This window comes from Aricia agestis, chromosome 8 (assembly GCF_905147365.1).
Source record: "Aricia agestis chromosome 8, ilAriAges1.1, whole genome shotgun sequence".
NCBI classification, from domain to species: domain Eukaryota; kingdom Metazoa; phylum Arthropoda; class Insecta; order Lepidoptera; family Lycaenidae; genus Aricia; species Aricia agestis.
In genome coordinates this window covers 4,708,935-4,724,491 of record NC_056413.1, presented here as the reverse complement: position 1 = coordinate 4,724,491, position 15,557 = coordinate 4,708,935, and the positions used below count along the sequence as shown (strand labels likewise).

Here is a 15,557-nt window from a genome sequence, read left to right as displayed (position 1 = left end):
ATATATATATATATATATATATATATATATATATATATATATAATACCCCTACAGAGACTTTCTCATCTTTATTTCGTCAGCTGCAAGAACTCAGATTACGAGTAAGAAGCCTGGTAGATAATGATGGAACTAATGATCAAATCAATATGACATTCTTGTGGTGGACAACTAAGCCTTCGGCTTACATACGGTGGTAATTGTTAATCACCAACTCCGCGGGGTTAGGGGGTGCGGGGGGAGTGACAATTAGTCGGCGACGCGCCGTAGGAGGCGGCCATTACTGCCCAGCGGGAATCCACCTAATTGATTCTTATTACTTGTCGCTTTAGGTGTAAAATGGCTTTAGCGGGTTCGATGTTTAGGCAGTTGACTGAAGATGGGAACCCAAAATTTTGTCGTCTAGATACTTAGAAAAAGAAAAGTTAACAGGGTGATTAGACAATCGTGTGCCACTGTGTGCCGAAACTATCGAACTGCATTCGATTATTTCGGCACACGTCAAAAGTGTAGAAGATTCGATATAAAGTTGATCGCAAATTTATCAGCTCGCGCCAAACTCGGCGCATTTTACAATTCGTTGTGTGTAATGATGTTAAGCCCCAATTTCACCAACGTCTGTTAGTGTTAACAGCTTGTTAAAATGTCATGTCTTCTCTTTCATTCATAAGAAAAACGAAAGAGGTAACGTGATACTAATTCGAGCGTTAACTTTAACGGTCGTTGGTGAAATTGGGGCTAAACCTCGCACATTCGTCCGCACCGTACGCGCCGCAATTTTTATGCGGCGCGTATGACGCGTACGGTGGCATGGCAATTTGCAGGCATCGCAATTTGCAAATATCACGTTATGTCAATGTCTATTATAATTTATAGTGTAGAAATTATTAAAGGCAATTTTCAGCCATCAAAAAAGCAGCACTTAGGTAATTTCTTACAGGACTTACATAATTAATTTCATCTCTTTCCTGTATTTGATTCTCACTTAAAAGGTCCTGTCACCACATAAAATTTCCGCCCAGTAAATTACAGCAAGAAAAGTTCTAGAAAGTTTTATTGTTTGTCCACTAACCGCCAATGGAAGTTTCTAGATTATCTCGAATGTAGATAAAGCCACAGTTATAAATAAACAACGCTGCAACAAGATTACATGATAAAATTCTAATCGCTATTATTAACGGAAAGCTGAAGCTATGTGTATTAGAGCCAGTCCACACGGTGCGTTGCGTCAGCGTTGCGTCGACGTAGCGCTGCCGTTTGACGCATAGCCGGCCACACGGGCGCTGCGTCATCGCAGCGATATTAAGAAACAGTCTTAACGTCAACACCCCGCTTCGTCTCGGGGGCTGCTGTCCGTCATGTGTGCGTTGTGACGACGCAGCGCGCCGTGTGAACACCTTGGTTATTTGTATGTAAAACAACGCAACGGCAGCGCTGCGTCGACGCAACGCTGACGCAACGCGCCGTGTGGACTGGCTCTTCGCCGGGAAATATTGCGCTGCGAGCGACAGCTTTCGAAAATATTTCAAGCAAAACTTTATAAGCTTCTATTATGAAATAATAATAATAATATCTATCGACGCTTCACACCACGTCAGTCTGGCCCCGTGGTAAGTACCTGAAGGACTTGTGTTACAGGTACCAGACAACGGATATATATATTTTAATACTTTTTATACTATACATATATTTAAGATTTTTATTATATGATACACATATTTTATACACATCCATGACCCAGGAACTTTGAAAAACTTTTTGTTCCGTCGGCGGGATTCGAACCCGCGACCCCCGGCTTAAGCTACCAACGCGCTCACCACTGAGCCACAGAGGTCGTCGACGAAATGATTATTAAACTTTTTTGTATAACGTATTTTAAGTACTATTTTTGCGACTGCTTTTGTATAGGACATATTGGTTATGGCAGGTTCAAGTTCAGAAGCCCCAGTCTTATTTTAAATTCAAATTCAAATTCAAAATTCAAATTCTTTATTAAGCATACAATAATATACAATAGTATAAAAGCTAGGTAGCGTACATCACGTCGTCTAATCCCATGCTAAGTAAAAACTTGTGTTATGGCAATCCGACAACGGATGCACGCCGAACAATTTTATCCTAACATATATTATTTACACATTCACACACACAAACACACTACACTTTATCACGTAAAGTCTCTTTCGGCGACGTGATGCGCGCTTCGTTCGGGAGCCTCCCCCGGAACCTCCGGTAAACTACACCGGCGGGCCAGAACTCCTCCACCTCGAAGATGGATAAAACTTGAGTCGGCACTCTCACCACAAAGGAACTGAAACTTTTTTACTAAATGCATATGAATGTATATAGGGTACAGACACCAAAACAACATTTTTTACAATTTTTGTCTGTATGTCTGTCTGTCTGTTTGTTCCGACCTCTGAAATGGCTGGAGCGATTTTGACGGGACTTTTTTAGGCACATAGCTGATGTAGTAAGGAATAACTTAGGCTACTTTTAACCAGCTTCCGAAAAGGAGGAAGATATATTTCACTTTTTTATTATCTTTGTTATTCTATTTTGCTGACGCGGACGAAGTCGCGGGCAACAGCTAGTATAAAATATTATACCATCATCATCGAACAAAAAACAAAATTGCGAAACCGATGACGAAAAGTTGCGATATGATTTCTAATTTTGCGTAAAAGTTGTTGTTGTTTCGATACCTTTTACGTAAAAGTTGTTGTTTTTGTAATTTACTATCTGAGAAGGTAATCTACAGGCAGACGGGAGACCTACGTAATTTGGTCGCGTTAAACCCAGCCGACAGATTACGAGTACACACCATTGAATTGACATGCAACCAAATGACGTGGGTCTGTCAACTGACTTTGAATCAATTTCCTCGATGGCACATAGTACATACGTATGTTCTTTCTTACTTACACTTCAGTGTATTTAGCCAAGCTAGCCTGATACTTTATTAGGGGATTAGTCCCCTACCTTCATTTGGCTGACATCGGGTCCCTGCGGTAGGGAAGGGGACTTTTATTCGATTGCTCGTATATCACTCGAGGCGCGATAAATTTGTTTTATAGTGCTTATGCAAACGCACTCCCCAATAGTTTGTTTTAGTCATTGACTTTGGGGAAGACAAGAAAGAGTGTGACTTTTTTGTCTTTGTGCGTTCATGACACGTCGCACGGAACTCCATAGAAACCAATAAGAGCAAATCTTTTACGGTTTGACCATAAACATTCTTATTTCTCTTAAGCTTAAACAAGAACATCCTTTTTTATTATAATAAGTAATAACTTTTGCAATATCTGCAAGTAATTTTATGAAAGTCCTGTAAGTAATTTAAAAGTTTTGGGGAGAAGAAAATTATCTATCTAGGCGCTTCGGAAACTTTGTATTTTGGGCTAATTTTCCTTTCTTTGGACTTCGAGAAAATCACAGCCTGAGGTCAGCAGGTACTAAGCTCAAATAACATCACAATGCTAATTCAGGTTTGTCGTTTGAGGTGGCCTTTGGTTTATCTTCTTTCCAACAAGTTCTCCAACACTCAATAGTAGTGCTTACTAACAGGCAACGTTGCTGCCTCCTAAATTAAACAGACTTGCTATTATTATTATTTACCAATTTGGGCCCTAATTCAAAAACTTCACATTAAAACGTCGTAATTATTCAAAATCGATGAGGCACTCGATATTTGCGGCTCGATACTAGCTTTGATCGTCAACTGAATACGGCTTACCTGGTGTCCCGTTATAAACCTCTTGATACAAGAAACCGCACTTTGAGGTAATTTGTTTCAAATAATCCCCAGCTAAGTTAGAATTATCCTTTTGTGACGGCTTTTCGTTTGGGTGTGGTGTGTGAATTTAGTTTGGACTCTATACTGTAGTGTTTTTCAACCTGTAGGTCTTACGGCTAAACTACGCACTTGCATATCTATCAATTACATAATAAAATTGTGTACCATGTAGAAAATTGATCCTTATACTCATACGGATCAATTTCTTTCAAGATCATCACTATAAATCGGTTGGCATGATCATATTTTGGTGGAGTTATGTCAATTCGATTTTAGTCGTGACCACAGTCGTGACGTAATGGCTGAATTTAATATAGTGCGACCGAATTACGTAGGTCCTCCATGTGCTTATGAATTAACTTCTCAGATTCTGCGATACCAATAAACTACGTGTCATTTAATCATAAACACAAGTACATCTACCCAATATACTTGTGTGTATGATTAAATTACCTTATGTTCTGTCTGCTCTTAATTACTTTAATTTTCTACTTTGTTTATTTTTCACGTGTTTTTAAAAACGTCAGTGATTTTTAAATACAGCAGGAAAATTATATTATGTTTTTTCAAAACCAGTCGTGCGCTAGACAGCTACAATTTACGAATATAATTTTTTGTTATAATTAAAATTTCTTGTTATCTCAGTTATTTTATTAAATTTTAGGGTTTTGTACCCAAATATTAAAACGGAACTCTATTACATATTATACTTCGCTGCTTGTATGCCCATCCGTCTGTCTGTCTGTCACCAGATTGTAGCTCCAAAACCGCGACAGCTACACAGTTGAAATTTCACAACTTTATAAATTCTTATTAAAACTGTCCAAGTGTTCAGTAGTTTTGGAGCGCATATGCTAACAAACAAATATTTCCCCTTTTAGGCTGCGTTTCCACCAGAGCTGAGCGGAGCGAACGAGGAATGTATTTTCAACCGACTTCCAAAAAGGAGGAGGTTATATGTTCGGCTGTGGATATTTTTTGAGAACCAATAGCATCGCCGCGCTGAGCGATGTCATGGCAAAGTCACGTCAATGAAGCGATTCTATTGGTTTTCAAAAACACATTCCTCGCAACACATCTCTGCTCAGATCTGGTGGAAAGGCAGCCTTATTAGTTATTATATTATTATCTTTGATTATTAACTAGACTAGATAATTTACTATTATTTATTCAACAAATGCACTTATCAATAGACTATATGGATAAGTGCATTTGTTGAATAAATAATAGTAAATTATTACAACTCGAGACTGACGGCTACCATTGTTTGTGCGACGGGATAGCGATGGACGTTGCTATAGCTATGGCTACAGTCCACACTATGCAATTTCATCTTCAATTTTCGTCATCATCTTTTTATTCAACTTTCGTTTGGCATATTCAATATATTTTTTTTTTTAATTTAAAAAGTCTGGCCCCGTGCTAAGTACCTAAAGGACTTGTGTTACAGGTACCAGACAACGGAAATATATTTAATACTTTTATGCTATACATATATTTAAGATTTTTATTATATCATACACATATTTAATACACATCCAGACCCGGGAACATTGAAAACTTTTTGTTCCGTCGGCGGGATTCGAACCCGCGACCCCCGGCTTGAGCTACCAACGCGCTCACCACTGAGCCACAGAGGTCGTCAATTGAATGCGTCACGTTGAAAAGAAAAGTGTCATAGCGTCGCGGGCATGCCTCACGTGCGATGTTGACTGCGCTATAACGCATGCACTTGATGAACAAAAAAAAGGCACAGTGTGGACAAAGCTAATTTAGTCACTTCAATAAAATAATATAGGCGAAATACTTTATATGGCAAAACAACGATTGCCCGGACAGCTAGTATTAATATAAATGTCTCTAGATAATACATACATACCATACATATTATAATACGTTCAGGGAAGACCCACTAAGAGCATCTAACACAATAGGGTTCGCAGGCGCCATGTTTTCTAATATGATAACTCCAGGCAACCCTACCTTCATTATAATATAACAAGGTTAAGTACCTACTAGTTACCTAAGAAGGTAGGCAAATTATTTAAACTTAGTTTGTTATTATTTTTAGCAATATTCCGCGAAAACAACTTCCACCTTTAAGTAAATGAGTGAGTGTACGCATAGGCATGCGTACAGCACCTCCCTCCTCCCAGACTGCCTATGCGTACACTCGCATGCAAGAACTTGCAAACACCACCACCACACAAGCAATAATGTTGGCAAATCCGTGCAAGGCCTCTCACCACCATGCAGGTTGAAAATCTCGACACGCGTTTCGCCCCAACACCGGAGCATCCTCAGGATGTGGACTCTACGAACAACGTCCGTTAAGTGAACAACGTCCGTACTGTACGCATGCCTATGCGTACACTCACTCATTTACTTAAAGGTGGAAGTTGTTTTCGCGGAATATTGCTAAAAATAATAACAAACTAAATTTAAACTATGGATTTCCACAAAGTAACGCCTGATTCCATTAACTAAGGCAAATTTTTATAATATTGTATTGTATATACAACTTTGTTGCTTTGATTAATAAATAATATCAAAGAAATATTACGAAAATGTTTATGCCATGTTATGTAGGTAAAAAAAATATTGTACTGCACGATTTGTTGCAGTACAATCGGCGTATGAATGTTAAGGCGAGGACACACCCCATTTTGTTATTGATTGACTCCCGGTTTACCTAGTTCCAATATAATAACGAAATGTAAACAAAATTGTTGCACACTATTTAAAAGGGTTTAAATCATAAACATTTTAATAAAACCTAATACGTTGGCTGTAATTAATTTACAAGTTCACCTCCGACAAAAATCTTTATCATCGAAATATAAGTATTAACTAGGATAACATACATTTTATTTGAATAAATTGTTAGTGAATCTATATTAAAAAGGTTTGAACCGAACAATTTTGTTTCATAATAGTTATTTCCAAAGATAGAGAAGATCCGCCTCTCGAAACTACAATTTTATGCTAAACTAGAATGAATCTTATTGCGATGCGTACATGACTTCGGTTGTGTGCAAGATTGTCGTTTTGGAATTGAGGTAAGTGATCGCCTTAAGACGTATATTGTATACTGCAAAAAAACATGCAGGATTGTGCCGTGTGAACCTACTCTTAATAATTATAATTGTATCCGATATAATTTTTGCAGCTTTGTTCAAAATATACAATTTAGAACTAACGGTTCGAATTGGAAATAAAGATACGCGAGTACGCTGCGGGGACTACTTGTGCGAATAAAGTGATTCGAACAAATAGGCCTCCGTAAAGATTTAATGTAGCTGCCGGTTTACATGGGCTGTCACATGCCATGCCTTTTTGAACCATAGTACCAGGTCATAAGGTTGAATGTGACAGTGAGTTGTCGGCGACTGAGCCTAATAAAATATAATTACCCTTTTCACGCGTTTTATGGCGTTTCCTAGATTCACGCGACTTCGCGTTGGGAGGAGGCTTGTGAGTTGTGAGGCGATGCGTCAAAGTGGTCAAAACCCATTTTTTGACATCTAACTTCGCTATCGAAACTAGCCACTATCACACATTAAGACGTGACCGAACTTTGATTAGTGCGAGTGCAGGTGATTAGTGTAGGTGAATAGTGATTAGGAGAAAGTCAAGGACTTGCACTAATCAGTCGCTGTCCACACTTCTTTCTCCTGTTAACTAATCACCTGCAATAATCACCTTCACTTATCACAAATCAAAGTGAATTCAGGCCATATAACCCACTGCATTTTGACTGACTGCAGTCCGTTTCGTTGCGTTCTATCTCTAATCTCTATTTTTGTTGGTAGCGGCAACTAGTTGTGCTACCGTGGTGTTCCGGTGAAATAATAGTGAAATACAGTGCCTCTAATACTGAGTTATTGATGCTATCCTTGCTTATTATTAAATAATTATACACTTTCCTCACACTTATTCCACTTTATTTTAATATATTTATTACAAAATTGTTAAATACATGACCGATTTCGAAAAAATCATCATCAGGTGTGGTTTTCGAAATCGATCGTGTATTCACAATTTTGTAATAAATATGTATTAAAATAAAGTGGAATAAGTGCAAGGAAAGTGTATAATTATTTAATTGAAGATAAATTTCCACCAAGAAGTGACAGTACATTCAATCTTGCTATCTTGTTTATTATGTCTATAAATTACATTGCATGCATTGGTACAATACTAAAATTAAATTATCCAAACATCAAAGCAACAACACTGAAGGAAAGATTAAAACTGGGCTTATGGCTAGTAAAAACTATTTCGTAATCAAAAATATTTATAGATCATCAGAGCTCAAAATACGGGGTTACAAGGGGTGGCCGCAAGAGTAATTATTTACTTACTTATTTTACACTCAGAGACATTTTGACATAGGTGATAGCCTCCATATACGTAGGTTACACGATCAATCTGCCATTAATCTGGCGTCAATCTGTGATTTACGCCAGATTGATGGTAATAAAAAGTACATATTAAATCCGGCCAAGTGCGTGTCGGGCCACGCGCAATATATGGTTCCGTAGTACCTCTAGTTTTTGATAATTTTTGTATGGTCAATGACTGTATATTTATGACGTGTTTGCACTACTAACAACATCATCTCAGTTACGTTCAAAGGAATTTGAACGATAAGTTCCCTTATACTTCGCCGAATAAATTTTTTTTAGTTGATCGACTATAACTCAAAAACTTATGAAGTCTTCATAGCCGTGATAGTTTTCCTTTTAAATTCAGCATATTTTCTACTCCCGTGAATTTTTTCACATTTCCAGAAGCAACCGTTTAGCTGATAGAAGGGGGGATTGCTGGACTCTAACGATTTTCCACTTTAAAACTTAATATTTCATAAACGGATCCCTAAATCGGAAAATGATCTATGAAAACTAATAATATTTAAAAAAAACCTATCCAACGACACGGTGAAAATTCAATCCTAAAAAAATGATTAGTCCTTCAATCCGTGGGTCAGACGATCGGTTTTCCGTCAATCTTTACCAGATTGATGAGAAACTGATCATGTAACCTACGCCAACTTGCTATCAAACTCTACATCTAATCAAATTAAAGTACTATGAGAGATGTTGATTCATAGGCAGATGACGGATCTGCGTAATTTGGTTGCGTTATGTCAAACCTAGCCGACAGATCGCGACTAATATTGAATAGACAATATAATGGCGCAGGACCGTCAACTGCTTAGGCATCCATTAGACGGTAGGTTTTGCTGCCGTTTTTACCACAGTCATGACTGTGGCTGATGGGTAACCTACCGTGTAAGAGTGTGACTGACCGTTGCATGAAGCTGATTGACGAAAATCTGGATACATGCGTCAGTCCATCAGTCACCATCAGTCAAACATAATTCATGATTGACGGAATTGACTGACGCTTGCATGAGCGTATAATGGATGCCTTATAATATATGAATCAATTTCTTCGATGGTATATTAACATCTCTTGATGCCGTTAGATTACGATTAGTCGGTAATGTCCATCGCGATTTGCGACGTTCGCAATATGTGTCAGCCCCCTCCAGTAATTGAAAGTTAAGCGGCAAGGCGGGACATAAAATTTGGGGGGCTCCTTCAGCCATCTTGTACACGTTTGATGTCGGTAATTATATTGTACCGAATGCGTTCATATAAACATTATTTTGACACAATACCCGCGATTTATGAGTTGCTACTGACATACAGGCGTTGTAAGATTATATGTTTTTCTGCCATTGGACCAATACAAACAATTACGAAAGTCGCTTTACAGATTAAGATAAATCATGAAGACAATTCGATAGTGCTTAAAACAATGAAAAATTAGGGTTATCTATATATTTATGTAGCCTGATATAAATAAATAAATAAATAGAATATATACCATGGTTTAAATTTTAATGTGGTATAGTCCTATAGGTTGCATTACGACCGGAGCTGTGTTACGAGGAATGTATTTTTGATCACCAATAAAAAAAATCACTGAATCATAAAACACACTTGTGTACCGCACCCACAATTAATCGCCGTAATCCTGCATCGCGCTATCGAAGTTTTCTAAGTACGTCGGTAATCGGTATATAATACATGTACAAGGTGTAACAAAACTAAGTGATAAATATTTTACTGTACGTGTTCCTCGTAGAGAGTTCACTGTGAAGGTAGCAGTGCTGAAAGAACAAAATTTTTTTTCACTTTTGTATGGGGAAACTTGTGACGCTCGGGGCGCGTGCCCATACAAAAGTGATATTTTTTTATCTTTCAGCGCTGCTACTTTCACAGTAAACTCTCTACAAGGAACACATACACAACCTAAAGTATTATCACTTAGTTTTGTTACACCCTGTATACGACAGCTGAAATCAATCACGTGGGCTTCGGCCTGACCGAGCATGATACATGCTCGGTCGGAAGATCTTCCTTCGCGGCCTTTTTCGTCTATCCCCACACACTCTTCGCAATGCAGCTCTAGTAGAAAGCTACCTTAATCTTAGCTTGTCAAACATATCTAGTGAAGTGATTCAGCGATGTCCTTGTTGGGGTTGGGGTCGGGGGTTCGAACCGCGACCTTCGCGTGTCACCCCACTATCACAGTTTATAGTAATCAGATTGCATACTCAACTACCATCGATGTAACAGACATTTACCATCGATACCGCTTAAATAAAGCGCTAGGACAAAGAAAATTGTGTGACCGACACGAGTGTTACAACCTGTTCTGAGGTTACAACCCAGTATATAGGTATTATAAGTCTATGGTTACAACCAACTTGGAAAACTAGGCCTTTGGCCGCTGTGGAATATTTATACAGTGTTTTAGAGCGAAGTAACCAGTCCTCAAACACTGTAGTACCTGGGTCAAGATTTCCGTATGGTTGCCTAAGCACATATTACGGCATTCTCGCAATATAGTCGGCGTAGCCCAGAGGAAAGAACAAGTCAAAACGTCTGGGACCAACTATGTGCGGGTTTTCTCACGATGTTTTCCTTCACCGTACGAGCGTCCGTATTATGTACTTGAGATCAGAAAATGTCTCATTGGTACACGCCTCCACCAGGGATCGAACCTGCACCCTCTACGAGTGCAAACCAAAAGTCTACGCACTAGGCCAACGACGCTCTACCAACTGAGAGTTAGCTACTTAAAGTACCTTTCATTTAACTCAGTCACTCTTCCATAGTATAGTATTTCGATGACCTCTAAATTCCGATCGTTCATGGGATTAAGCAGTTATTTTAGTAAATTCTCTCATGGTCACTTTAGGCATTTTATGTCGGTATTTTCCTATCAGAACATTAAAAGTGTTATTTATTTATTATTTTTATAAAAAAATTTAGGCCTCATATACATAAGAAAACAAAGTGATAATAACTTAGGGTGTGTATGTGTCATTTATATATAGAGTTCATTGTAAAATTAGCAGGGCTGACAGAGCAAAATTTTTTGTCATTTGTATGGACAGGCGTTTTCCCATAAACAGTTTTCCCATAAAAAGTAAAAAAGTTACCCTTTCAGCGCTGCTACTTCTACACTCTACAGTGAACTCTATATACACACACACCCTAAAGTATTATCACTTAGTTTTGTTACACGGCCTGTATACTACACTCACGTAACTTCTTTGAGGTTCAGCATGTGTATATTTCTTTGTATGTATGTGTCATGTGACGTTATTAATCTGATATGTTTATTGTTGCAGAATGTACCAGGAGGGTGCATGGACGATAAAATGGGTAAGTTTGAAATTATGGATTCCGTGGCTTTCTTATTAGATAGAAAATAAGCCGATGAGCTGCCTTATAAAAAGTAATTGTACGTAGAACATACTGTATATTATGTTACGCTCAAAGATCGAAAACGCTCATTGAGCGGAAAAATAGCTCACATCGCGTCACAGTAAAAACATCGCGAAATTCGTTTTGTGGCTCTAATGAAAACGACGCGCTGTGACAATCACAGACCGATCAAATAACGAAATTCGTGTCGTGGCCGACCATGTTTCGTTCGATCTCAACGCGTTTCAAAAGCGAGATGCAAGCTTTTAACTCGATTTCATGGCCACTGGCTCTTATAAAATAGTCCTCGGAATTTATTTTGAAGATTATATCAACAACAAAAATCACAAGTTACGTTCAAAACAAAATAAACGCGTCTTACGCAAAATGTGAAAAAGCAAAAAATGCACTTAACAATTATTAAGTTTAATTTTGTAAAAAAACTTATTTTTACAAAATTAAACTTACTTGAACCTTAAATTTTAGCAATAAACCTTACAAGAGGTTTCTTTATTCCGTAACAAATTTTCATATTTTTTAAACTTTAATCAGACACTCTTTTATAGTCGGTAACATAATTGAAAGTCCTAATTTTTACCAGCTGGGAATCGTTGTTTTCTTGTGCTCATAAAACATTTAATTAAAAAAACCTCATCTTCTACCAAGGGATTTCTTTGTAAATCCATTGAGCATAAAACAGGTGAAAATTAAAATATGGGCAGTAAAATGTTTACTGCTCATAAACGGTCTTGTCAAAACTTTTGAAGCTACAAATATAGTGTTGTAATTATTATTGAACTAGCTGTTGCCCGCGACTTCGTCCGTTGGACTTTAGTAATTTATAGTTGTTCCTGTACATCGATTGAATAGTTTACGCACAAATCATAAAAGTTTATTATGCGGGAACCGTACATTTTACGGGACAAAAAGTATCTCTTGTCCCCGAGATCCAAAGTATCTCCATACCAAAATTCATCAAACTCGTTTGAATAGTTTACGCGTAAATCACAAAAGTATATTGTGCAGTAACCGTAAATATATCTAGGACAAAATGTATTCTATGTTTTTTCCTGAGACTCAAAGTATCTCTATACCAAATTTCCGCAAAATCGGTCCAGCCATATGCACGCGTGATAGCAAGCTAATATAATATTACGGATTCATTTCTATTTTTAAAAATATTTTTTTGACGTTTGTAAAATGTCGGTGGGGCGTTTTACAAACGTCAATTTTAAGGCACGGGAAGCCGTGTCGTGTCGTGTAGTGCGGTCTCACCTTTAGTTTAAAGTTCACTAGTACCGTAGTTTCATATTTAAATGTTATGTCGATTATTTTGATTAGATTCCAATTGGATCCCATAGGATAGGAAAGCTTAAACTCATGTTTTCGTATAATTGAGTTGAGAACTGGTTCGATCAGGTACTATAGTAGGTGACCGATAGATTATCATATTCATGAGTCATCATAACTTTCTGCATACGCTTAGTCAACTTAAACCCTTATCTATGCAGCCTTTTCACTTTTCATGACGCATAGAATAACAGGCGATTACTACTGAAAAATTTCCTTTTGTATGCCCAATCGATGGTGATCACTGATCAATGATCATGGACAATCATACACGAATATACTACATGTCCGTGTTCGTAATCTTGTATTGGTCCAAATGAGCCAAGCTAGAACTCATGTTGTGTACGTGTTTTGTAGCTGTTCTGAAGCATTTTGATATTTGAATTTAAAATTAAATATAAATAATATTTTTTGCTTATACTAGATATAATATAGAGAACATGCAAATATTTATGAAAATTTTGCTAAAAATATAAAAGAAGGGCCGGGCCACAGCTGCAAGCTTAATATTTTATAAAATATTTTTTTTCAAAAATTACGAATTCAATGTAACTCGAAACAGAACGGATTTCCAAACACCAGTCAGCGTTCAGTGACGTCACAACTGCTATCCTCGCGTTCCAGAACGATCAAAACGCTCGAAATGCCTCCTATTTTGAGCGTTTTGATCGTTTTTAACGCTAAATGGAACACGGGGCAGGACAGTAGTGACGTCATACAGACTATAAATCCGTTTTGGCGCCAAAATTTAAATTCACAATTTTAAACCGCATTTGCAGTAAATTCCAGTGTTTTATAATACGTGGAGTTCTTTAAAATAAACACAAAAATAAAAATATCGCATCTTCCCTATTATTCTCTCTTTCATATCTCTTCTCATTCGAGGATCATTTGTGACATGAGTCTCGCAGGTGACAGAACAGTTTCAGCTTATTGTATGTTGGCACTGCGTGTAACTACAGTAGGTAATTATTGTCCGTGCATCAGTCAACATGTTGACGTTGTTAATTCGTGGCGAGTTTGCTCTGGGAGTTTACGTTTAATTAAAATGTAATTGTTTTGAGTGTACTGAGCTAAATTATAGGACAACACACAGACATAGAGCAAGATAGATACCGCATGTGTATGTACTTTGCGTGCCATGTCGCGTTCCCAAACGACGAGCAATGCTCGTCTTTCGAAAGTCTTTTCTTTAGTCTTCTATCAGAATCGGACGTCAATCGGAATTTTAAAAATGCCTAAATGCCTAAAAGTGCCGTATTGAGCTGTGGAAATTCAAATAGGAACGTTGGCCTTGATATACACGAGGGAGCGCCATGCTTCGGCATGAATGGGCCAGCTCGACCGGAGAAATACCACGTTCTCACAGAAAACCGGCATGAAACAGCGCTTGCGCTGTGTTTCGCCAAGATAGTGAGTTTACTGGAGGCCCAATCCCCTACCCTATTCCCTTCCCTACCCTCCCCTATTACTCTATTCCCTCTTAAAAGGCCTGCAACGCACCTGCAACTCTTCTGATGCTGCGAGTGTCCATGGGCGATTATTATATATATATATATATATATATATATATATATATATATATATATATATATATATATATATATATATATATATATATATATATATATAATTTGAATCTCGGAATCGGCTCCTGAAATTGAATGAAATTTAGTATATAGGGGGTTTCGGGGGCGATATATCGATCTAGCTAGGAATCATTTCTAGAAAATACCATTTTCATCGGATACCGAGCGAAGCTCGGTCAAACACCTAGTCTAATTTAAATAACTTACGGTCGCACTCAGAGAGATTGAATGATCAAGTACTTAACTTCAATTTAATGAAGATTTTGATTTTTTTATGAAATAAGGGGGCAAACGAGCAAACGGGTCACCTGCAAAGACTTTTAGTTTAAATAGAAGTCTTTGGTCACCTGATGGAAAGCAACTTCCGTCGCCCATGGACACTCGCAGCATTAGAAGAGCTGCAGGTGCGTTGCCGGCCTTTTAAGAGGGAATAGGGTAATAGGGGAGGGTAGGGATAAAATAGGGTAGGGGATTGGGCCTCCGGTATATTCATTACTGCTGTTTCACGGCGGTTTTCTGTGAGAATGTGGTATTTCTCCGGTCGAGCCGGCCCATTCGTGCCGAAGCATGGCTCTCCCACGTATAAAAACTACATACATATTCTGGCAAACTCTTCATCAATTAAAGTTAAAAATCATAACATGTCTCTGAGTGCTACCGCAGTGTTGCAGAATTGACATTTATGAAATCGGTGTTGCTACCAACTAAAAATCGTGAGAAATAGGGAGATTGCTACCAACTAAAAATCGGGAGAAATATGGAGATTGCTGCCTAAATAAATCAAATTATAACACGTGTTATAGTTATTAATCATTAGCCTCCTTCTTGCAGCTTAGACAATAGGCGTAGTTTGCATCTTTAATATTACTGCTTGCCTGTAACCACCCAGCAAACTCCGGGCGTGTTTCCCACTCTTTTTTATATTTTTGTAGTATATCTTTTTCTTTTTGTTTCGAATGTACCACTACTAGTGGTTGGAAAATCACTGTCTGGGTCTGAACTAGACATTTGATTTGCGTTAATACAATATGGGAAGT

General features: G+C 37.8%; 1 protein-coding gene across 1 annotated transcript in view; it reads left to right on the top strand.

The window, feature by feature from the left end:
- The window catches only part of LOC121729741 (adenylyl cyclase 78C-like), a 107,544-nt gene that overhangs the window by 14,312 nt on the left and 77,675 nt on the right, over positions 1-15,557 (top strand). The window contains exon 2 of the mRNA XM_042118355.1: positions 11,506-11,539. Coding sequence (XP_041974289.1) covers positions 11,524-11,539 — 16 coding nt within the window. The 5' untranslated portion in view covers positions 11,506-11,523. The remainder of the gene's footprint in view (positions 1-11,505; positions 11,540-15,557) is intronic.